Below are 9,949 nucleotides of genomic sequence, written 5' to 3'. Positions count from 1 at the left end.
ACATGAAACCCTGAGGGAGCAAAGGAAGCAGAGCCAGGTTATAAAGCATCCCCAGTCACCTGCATCCTCCACCAACGCTCTGGATGTCTGTGTACCATGTATGTGCCTGGTACATAGAGGCCAGAGAGGATGTTGGATCCCTTGTGACTGGAGTTATATGTAGTTGTAAATATCTTCTTTGTTTCTTGAGACAAGGTCTCACTATGTAGCTCAGGCTGGCCTTGAACTCAATATCCTCAGACTGCGATTACAGGCTCCTGTCACCATGCTCAGCTTATCAAAATTCTTAGGAAAACAGATTTTTAAAAAATTATAATATTTTAAATTACGTCTTTGAGAATTTCATGCATTTAAACAATGTTTTTTTTATTATCCCTGTGGAGGGACTTGTGTGCCTGATGCTGTCATTCTAGCTCAAGTCTATGGGGGTCATGTCATAGGGGTCATGGTCCCTAGAGTAGAGTCAGCTATTGTTATTTTGCTAAATGTTCATGGTGCCAACTTTTGTCTTTGAATATTTATACTTACACCTATAGATGTGGGCTAGTCTTAACCTTGGCCAGAGAAGCTTCTTTTTGGAGTGGAAATAAGTCAAAGCTGAGATGTACAGCTGGTGAAAGAGTAAGGAGGGAGACTGTGTGTTCCAACCTAAGTGGAATAGCATCAATTCCTCCCACAACCACTACCGCCAAGACTCAGGAGAGGGAAGGGATGCAGGATGGGTGCAGCATCGTGAAGTGCCGTCCCCGGGCACGGTACGCCTGTCTCGCTCATGCACTCACAGCAGCTGTGGCTGTCTCCACAAGACCTGAACAAGATCAAGTCAGCCAAAATCCTGGCGTAGATGTGGGTAGATGATCTCCAGGCCCCTCCCCTCACTGAGGGGCTGTTAGCAGTTGATAGCTGCTGGGGAGAGAGAGAATCATTCTGAGGATGTGGTCACTGGATGAATTCCTATGCTCCAGTGGATTGTCCCCACAAACCCACACACAGGCAATGCTAACTGGATAGATATAGTGGGTTTTTTTTTTTTAAAGACATGAGCCTGCCTGCTGTACCACCATATGGTGCTATTGAATTGAAGATGCCCAGAGGCTTGCTCATCACATGGCCACTTGCAGCTGGACCCACTACATTGTGCAGGTATGTGGTAGAGAGATGGGGAGGAAAGGAGAGAGGAAGGGAGGGGAGAGAGAGAGAGAGAGAGAGAGAGAGAGAAGCTGAACTGGATGCAAGGGTAGAGAGAACAGCCTGATGTTAGTAGCCTGCCCTGCCAAGAGGCCATGGTGAAGTCCCAGCATGAACCACCATGCCTTTGTCTGTGACCAAGCAGCAGCAGGGGCAAAGGGATCAAGCAGTTAGCACAAATGCATAAACTAATGGGAAGAGCACAAGAATAACTGGTCCTAGAAATGACTTGCAAAACACTTGCCCTGTGTCTTAGATGCACATCAAACACAACTACAAGAATATCTAACCACAACTAGCTACTGTTTTTTATGATTCAGAATGGAAGTGGCTAACAAATGCCTCCGTACAGGTATCACTGCCTTGAGCAGGTAGGATGCTGTAACATGGATAGAAAGAACTCCAGATACATAAAGCCTTGTCAGAGCTCCACAATAAGCCGAGTTAGTGAGCCTCCACGAAGAGCGCTCTTTCCACTCAAACTGGAGGCTTCTCCTCCTTGCTCTTACTGTGCAATTTAAGGACAGTGCTATCTTTGTGGTTGGAACACTGTCTGGACTTTTGGGTGAAAGATACTATTGGCCAAATGTTTTGCTGAGGAAACTTTCCATCGGTCTGATTCTGTAATGAGAGCAGGGGCTGATAACTGACTTACACCTGTGCATAATTTGGTAGGCATATTAAAGTAAGATGCATTATGGGAAAGAACATGTACAGTAAGAAAGAGGTTATTATGCCCAGATCCGAGGGTCCCCAAAGATCACCAGGAGTTGAACTCTAGTATGCAAAAGCAGAGAGTCTTTATGCAAGCTTGAGCTCCGACCCTCAGGCCCTTCCAGTGAAGCAAGGTAGCACAGAAGGCCCCAAGCACCCAAGGTTCTGCCTTTTTATTGTGGCTACAGCAAGGTGAGTGGCTCATCAACTTGGCAGTTAGATGGTTGGTTGACAATGACTTCAGTTGACTTAAGGAATCTATATCTATCTACCTCTGGAACATTAGGTATTTTCCTGCTGGTGGCCCTTGTCTAGGGTGGTTCCTTCCTGGAACAGTTTGTGCTTTTTCCAGTAATTAGGGTTTAACCTAAGAACAGGGCCTGGTGTATAAAATGGAAACCTGGTTACAAGATGGAGTCTGTCTTGTCAAGTTGGGGCCCTTCAAGGTTACATAATATTCTGTCCGTCATGATAATCACCTATGCAACCTTTAGCAACCAAACTCTTCCTTCTCTTAAATCCCATAAAAGGAAATGCTGAACAGTCCTTGGGGGACCTTGCATACCTTTAGTCAGTGGCCCACGGTCACTATTTTAACCGCATGCTTTCTTTCTCTTCTATTCTATCACTTTGCTTTGAATACAATTTTGTACTTTGCAAATCTGTATCTGCTCATTTCAATGCTATGAATTAGATGTCAAGAACCCGCAAGCACCAAGCCCAGACTCTGACCACCAGGAGCAACTACAAAGTTGTGAAGAAAAGAACCAAGCTAGCAGACTGGTGGGGTGGAGTGGGTACAGGGAAAATGGAGAGCAGGCCCTGCTTGTGAATGTGACATTCAGGTCGAGGGTTCATGACCTTTAAGATAACCATGCATCTTCTTCTATAGACTGAATTACTGCACAGGCTTCTTTTATGGAATGGAGGTCTTTGTGATGCAGTCTGGTGGCCCGATTCTATCCTCTGTGATGTGCGCAGCCAACGCTCAGCCCTGGGAGATATTAGTCACTTGGACTCTGAATGTCATAAGAGTAGGGATGGCTGGTCTCCTCATGCTAATGAGGTTTGGACCATGTTGAGCTCTATGTGCTTTCTGTGGGACATCAACTGTCCTTCATACGTCTATTTCTACATCTTCATCATTGTCCTAATTGTCTGGCAAGTGCATCAGAATTACCGAGGATTGAAGTGTGAACATAAAAGAAGCTGCTGCCAGGTAGGGAGACCCTGGGACCACTACTGAACTAGTTGAGAAGCTTTCAAGATCCAGTGTCTGCCACCTTCCACTTACAACCTCATTACCCCATCTGGCAGTTTTGATATGATACTTTTAAGGGTGTTTATATAATACCTTTCTCCTGTGAGGCCTTTCCTTACCAGGACATTCATGAGTTGTAAGCCAAAATCTTTTGTATTACTTTGAATAGAAGATTACCATTATCTCAGATCTCCCAAAACAGGAGAATTTCCCGACTTAGTTTGTTATGGCATTTATACATGGAAGGTCCTTTATATTAGAACACATCCTACATATGTCCTAGTCTTTCTACTGTTTTGCCTGCAGACTCTGGTAAAACATCACTCAGTAGCTGGATAGGAAATAGAGTTCAGATCAGTTTCAAAGAGAACCAGAAGGATGGAGAAGAGGGGTAAGTCAGGAAAAAAAAAGGTAGACCCTAGCAGAAGGTGATGGAGGAGAGAGTAAAAATCACACACAGGTAATGAAAAGAAAGGAAATGTATAAGATCTTTGTCACAATATGGACATGAGAAAAATTTCCAGCTTCACATTCTAATATTTTTCTCTTTAAGCGTCATCAAAAAGTCAGGCAAAGGGCTAGAGATGCAGCGTCAAGAGGTAAAGTCCCACTGTCCCCTGACTCCCTGCCCCTGGGAGAGCGCCCACAGTTCCTCTTCTCTATGACCCTGCCCAGTGCCAAGTGCTCTAACTTCTGAGGTTCCAGAGCCACTAACTGGTGACATTTACAAAGGACTGCTCTTGATGGGAAATCAGAAAGTAAGAACGTTAAAAAATTCTCTGCCTTACTCCCCTGACAAGAAAGAATTGAGGAATTAAGGCATCCTTAACTGTCATTTACTAAGTTTATGACCCTATGGAATTCATTTCACCTGTGGGTTTATCAATAAAGTAAGCATACCATTAATTACCCCTACACAGGGGAGAGTGCATTGTAAATGGTAGTCTCTGCACAGACACGCCATAGAGCACCGAGTCTAGATGCTCAGCTTCCTCTTACTGAGCTGAGCATTTACTGTTCAGATTCCTGTAGGAGACCCCTAATGTGCTCATTCGCCACATAACCCTGTGTCCTGATTCCTCAGCCAGGAGACTTTCCCGAGAAGAAGCTGAGAAGCCATGGGAGCTGCTCTCTATCATGCAAAGGTGACCTCTTGACCTCTGTGGTCTAAACTCTGATCATTTCTTGGCCTGATCTGGGCCAGGGGGTGAGGAAAGGGGTAACTGAGGGAAGGAGGCACACACTGTGCAGGCAGGTTCACCAGCTGAGAGGACTGCCAGGCCAGAGATGGGTCACATCTCAGCAGGGAAGAGCCACCTCATACCCACTCTGTATGTTAGGGTCTCAGCAGTTCTGAAATTCAGATTGGACTAGCACAGACTCTGTAAAGGACATTGCTGGGGTTACACCCAGACACCAAGCTGTCAAGACAGTGAATTCAACATAAAGAGGTCACCATGTCATATGGGCTTCCCTCTGCCCCCTTTCAAGGGCAGAGCCCTGGGTCTGGCTGGACCCTGCTGATATTACCTCCTGTCTGTCCTCAGGGTGGGGGACCAGTTGCCAGATGCCATCGCCCCATCATCTTACCCTCTAGTTTCTGGAGAGCAGGAATGATTCCCAAGAGTTTCTGGATCTAGCAGCAGGGACACCCCATGCTTTGAGTGAGGACCTCATTTCCTACAGAATAGGGTTAGAACTTGTGGGACTGGAGAAAAGGGCCCAGGAATCTCCAGACACATTCTTCCAAAGAGGCAGATGTAATTCATCCATTAATGGTTGTCTTTTTTCTCTTCCAAGACAAAGCTGGCTCCCCAAGGAGGACAATGTGCGGCAGCTCCTGTGTGTAGATCCCGGCTGCCAAATCTGTGAGGCTGTGACTCTAGAGATTCAGCAGTTGCTGCAGAGTGAGAAAAGCCAGCTCTCCCCTGCTTTGTTGGGACTGCCACAGGGCTCTGCTCGCCTGGAGATGCCCATATCCAGTGAGTCTTTTGAATGGAGTGAGGAGCTTTACTCCAGGCATTCCACAGACTTTCCAGTGGCACCTGGAAACCAAATACTCACACACCTAACAGAACAGTTAACACAGCCGACTGACGAAGATGGTGTCCAGCTTTGCTGGACTGATCACCTCCAGGTAGGACAGGAATTTCACCTGGCAGACATGTCCATGGCCTCTGAGATTGTGGCTTCTTCAAGACTTGAGGAGTCAGTGGTTTTAGTGAATGAGGAAGACACAGCACACAGCGATTTAAACTATATCCAGCAGATCCAAGACCATGAGGCATTGAACTCACAGATCCCTTTTCAGACCCTGAACCCACAAATCACTCATGTCACACATCCTATTACTGTGTCGACTGTCACCGATATCCCCCAGCCGTTCCTCAGTCCCGAAGTGTTAAGGCTTTTGGAGCTACATGTGAAAAAACTGATGCATTTCCAAAGGTGGGGGCTCCCCAGACGCGTAGAGGAGTCCTTAAAGCAACTCATGCCAAACCCACCAATGTATTTCCAGCCAGAACATAACCAACAGGTTTCACTTATCCTGAATACTAGTTCTCAAGACAGTGTTCATAGGTTTGGGGGTATTTCCCCCCAGACCTGGTACTCATATATGGACGGACAACCTATCCAGACCTTTTGGGTTTCCGAGTGGTCTAGTGGAGATGCAGAACAAAGACTACCCTGCAAACCAATTCCCAGCCCTGTGGGAAAGCCCTTCTTCACTCCTGAATTTGAACTTCTGCGTGGCCTCTGTCTACTGCCTGAGGGACAAACTAATGATTCCCAGAGCAATCTTCAGAAGAAATTCACTCAGTTATTCTGCGGTCTTCCTTCTATGCACAGTGAGTCCTTGGGGTCCACCTTCTTACACATTCAAGGAGTCTCCAAGGACGACACACTCAAACCTTTCTACAAAGATCCTCATTTCTTGAAGGAGTCACCACCCATTCCCTCACCAAAGGCAGCCCCTCCCACTTCTTCAACTTTTCCAAATGAGTCTTTGTATGAGCATGAAAGAGCTCAGATTGGTGTCCCACTTCTGACTCTATCAGAATGTAAAACCTTGGAATGGCATCTTCTACAAAGACAGCTTCAGCTTCAGTGGGGCCTGCCAGCTGTCATCCCTGGAGCTCCATATGCGCCAAGCCACGCACAGTATAAGCCACGTAATAAAGCCAAGCCATGTGGGACTTTAAAAGCCTTCCCACCAGGAAAATCATTCTCGGTCCTCACCAGAGAGCTTTTCTTCATCCCACGGCACGCACGCAGGCTGTTGGAATTCCACATCCAGAAGCAGCTGATTCACCTTCGCTGGGGGCTGCCCCAGAGGATCCAGAGCTCCATTCATAAGCTCCTCTCTTCTCCTGACCAGCAGTCCCTGTCCTGCAGGGTCAGTAGGCTACCCAGTGTGAGCATCCCAGAGCCAGGGAAGCCAGAGGCCGATGGGTCTGGTGACATGTTGTCACCCGCAGTGGGCAAAGGGACAATCCCCATGCCACACTTGTTTACTGAGGCAAAGGCAATATTGAAAACCCATGTTGATACCAAATGTGAACAGATCCATGAGGGCAAGGTCCCTGCCTGTGTCAAAAGCTCTTGGAAATGCAAAATTCCTGGGAACTTGGCAGGAGGGACTTCATCCCTAAACATTTCACAAGGTCAGTCCTTAGAGCTACAGGCAGAAAACAACCCTGACCTACATCAAGAAGTTGTTCCCTGGAAACCAATGGACCTTGACCAGGAGACGCAGGCCCTTTCAGGCGCTTTCATTGAACACTGTAGGCGACCCCAAGCCCTGTCTGAGGAAACCATCAAGAAACTGGAGACAACTTTAAGACATAAGTATTTGGCCTTCCTGTCTGGCCTGCAGGCCCTTTACTGTGTGGCCCCGACTAGAACAACATCCCCAGTTGTTGACCAATCTGTAATCACAACTATGCCCAGGCCTACCAAAAGCTCACAGAAACCCTTACCTCAGAAGTCCCCATTTGAAGGTCCATGTTGGAGTGGGCTTGAGCCCTGTACTCAAGATGACGATGAGACCTCTGCAAACATTGCAGAAGAGTTCCAGCGTGGAGTGCAGGTGGATGGAAGGACGGAGAAGGCGCCTCCAGAGAAACAGCCTATTCTGATTAGACCCTACTCATTAAACACAGAGATCATGGAGAAATTGAATTTCCACCTCAAAAAAAAGGTCCTAGAGATAAAGTTGGGAATTCCTTTAAAAGCAAGTGCGTTCCAAGAGACAACCGCAGGAGACTCAGAGGGTGAGTCTATACAGGAGCCTCTCGGGAGTCCGTGTACCTCAGAGAGCACACTCCTGCAGGAGCAGACCACCTCATGTGACTTTCCTCTAGCCCCAGATCCAAATAAGGTCCACCTTAAACAGCCAGCTACTGCAGTACAGGCTGTGTTTCAGAAGCAAAAGCAACCGAGTTCCAGAGCAGAGCCCCATAGTTCTGCCCAGCAGGGTTCTACAGCCTCTCAATTCCACAGGAATATGATTGAGGCCCAAGTGCACTATGTTCAGATGGGGACCAGTGGGGAAACGCCCAGACTAGGGGAACCCTTTAGCCTTGAGTCCCAAAGCCCAGGCAAGAGTAAGTACTCAGGCCATGTCCCCACAGTGACAGGCAAGAGCAAAACTCCAGGGAAACCCCAGGCAGTGGGGGACCTTGGAGACGGGGATGCAGGTCTTGGGCTTTCTCTGGTCAGTCAAAAGACACACCAGGATGGAGAGCAGGAGCCAGAAAGGAAGCCCCTGCACAGACCCCAGGGCTCCTCACAGCAGGGCCATAACTTTTATCTTGAGGCTGCCTGTCCACACAGCCTCCAGGAGCCCCCTGAGCTTGAGTTCCCAGATCCACCTCCAGAAATCTTTGTGGAGGCAGACTCTGAGCAGGACACGGAAGACAGTCAAAGTGAGGAATATATTGTCCTGGAACCTGCAAGGATTCCTCAAGTCCCCCAGCCCGGGGTCTCCCAAGCTTCCCAGGGCCTTCCTTTCCCATGCTCACCAATTCAGAGAAAGCCTTTTCAGGGCCATACTTGTCCAAGTCACTTTTCACCAGGGCATATGATGCCAGCCCCTCTTTACACTAAGGCCAGCCGTCTTCCAGAGGCTGGCTTGAAAAATAAGATGAAAATCTTTTTTCATTCTATTAACCCCAAGATAAAGAGCAAAACACACTCAGAACCATCCATAGTCTCTACACCTGGAAAGGTAGCCAAAACTAGTAAGGAAAATGTTGAAAGGGGTCTGTCTCGAACCAAGATCCCCATCAAGAAAACTAAGTCAGAGGACTCCAGAGGGCCCAAGGCCCAGTCTTCGTCCTCTGAGAAGTCAGTGATCGCCCCCTGTCTAACCTCTTCCCATATTCTAGACAGTAGGTTCTGGCCTCGCTCTCGACAGGTTGGCTCTGTCTTAGTCCTAGGCCACCCCTACCATTGCCCTCGACACTGTCCTAGGTTGGCTTATGCCACTAAACAGAGAAACCCACCCTAAGTCCCAAGGTTCACCTCAGAAATGTTGTTCTGCTAATGGAGACCACTCAGGGTGATGGCAGCCTCTAGGCTCCCCCTCCTCTGTATCCTTTAAAGAGAATGATTGTTATTTTCTCTAATGAACAGGTGGATTAAAGATCCATAATATATTATGTACCTGTAATGAAGAGTTATGTCTTTTCTTGTCTCTGCTGTACATTATTAAGGGAAGGGATGCAGGAAACACTGGCATCCACCTCCATCCCAGAGAGGAAATTTAGCCCCAAATTCTCATGGCTCTTTTTAGAGAAGTACCACTAGCACACCTTGCTTGAAGGGAGATGTAGCCAACAGCAAAGTAGCTAAAAGGAAAATACACATCATGTATATGACAAACATTACAACTGAGTTGTGGAATCTCCGTGTTCACTGCAGTGCTGTTAGGAATATCTTTCTGAGGACCCATTTGGAAGCCTGTTACAGCCCCTTTGCCTGGTTCTTGTGCTTCAGTCGTGTGGCATTCATAGATGCCTCCTTGGAAGGAAGATCCATGGAGGGTGGGAAACTTAGGGAGGAAGCTCTTGTACTTGGAACAAAGCTGCTGTGTTCCTGATCTTCATGCAAGGAAATAAGGTCAGTTTTGTTAGCACTAAAGCCTAAGTAGGAGGCTAGCCCAAGGCCGAGCTGTGTGGGGATAAGAGTGTAAGGCCATTGTAAGCTGCTTGCACGACCAAGGAGTGAACTGAACATTAAAGATTCTTGGCTAAGATCTATGGCACCAGAAGCTATGTAAACATATGTGAGCCTGTTAAGGCCAATAGCTTGTGCCATGCCTTGTCTGTTATACACACACACACACACACACACACACACACACACGCCTGTCTTTTAATCCACCCTCTCTTCTACCACCCTTACTCTCCCAATACATTTTAATTTTAATTTAATTTTTTAAAAAGATGTATCTATTTATGTATATGCATGTTTTGTCTGGATGTATATCTGCACACCAGGAGAGGGCATTATGGGTCTATGTTGTGGGAGACAGTTGTGAACTGCCATGTAGGTGCTGGAAATTAAACTCAGGACCTTTGGAAGAACAGCTGGTGTTCCTAGTGGTTGAGCCATCTCTCCAGTATTACTTTTTTGCATGTGGATACTTTTTCTGCATCTATGTCTATTGGGATACACTGTGGAAGGCGTGTCTCTGTGTGTTCAATTGATAATTCTGTGCCAGCGGAGAGCTAAATGCTGGCAGGATCTTGGTACTGTATTTCTGTGGCTCATCTCATATTT

At 47.1% G+C, this 9,949-nt stretch overlaps 1 protein-coding gene across 1 annotated transcript; it reads left to right on the top strand.

Moving 5' to 3' along the window:
* Positions 1 to 2,977: 2,977 nt before the first annotated feature.
* On the top strand, positions 2,978 to 8,675 carry LOC114630755 (protein FAM205A-2-like). The gene is made up of 4 exons (XM_028779066.1): positions 2,978 to 3,121; positions 3,717 to 3,762; positions 4,248 to 4,308; positions 4,964 to 8,675. Exons 1-4 carry the CDS (start codon positions 2,978 to 2,980, stop codon positions 8,673 to 8,675), a joined length of 3,963 nt encoding a protein of 1,320 aa, XP_028634899.1.
* Positions 8,676 to 9,949: the final 1,274 nt, after the last annotated feature.

This window comes from Grammomys surdaster, unplaced genomic scaffold, assembly GCF_004785775.1.
Source record: "Grammomys surdaster isolate TR1022 unplaced genomic scaffold, NIH_TR_1.0 344, whole genome shotgun sequence".
NCBI classification, from domain to species: Eukaryota; Metazoa; Chordata; class Mammalia; order Rodentia; family Muridae; genus Grammomys; species Grammomys surdaster.
Note: the sequence above shows the minus strand (reverse complement) of the source record. Positions and strands in the feature narration are given on the sequence as shown.

What these genes read in the sequence shown, in the direction of transcription:
- LOC114630755 (XM_028779066.1), top strand. Translation starts at nt 2,978, where the DNA reads ATGTTGAGCTCTATGTGCTTTCTGTGGGACATCAACTGTCCTTCATAC. An exon ending in ATAAAAGAAGCTGCTGCCAG is followed by an intron (nt 3,122 to 3,716) that starts GTAGGGAGACCC and finishes TTTCTCTTTAAG; the next exon opens with CGTCATCAAAAAGTCAGGCA. An exon ending in TAGAGATGCAGCGTCAAGAG is followed by an intron (nt 3,763 to 4,247) that starts GTAAAGTCCCAC and finishes CTGATTCCTCAG; the next exon opens with CCAGGAGACTTTCCCGAGAA.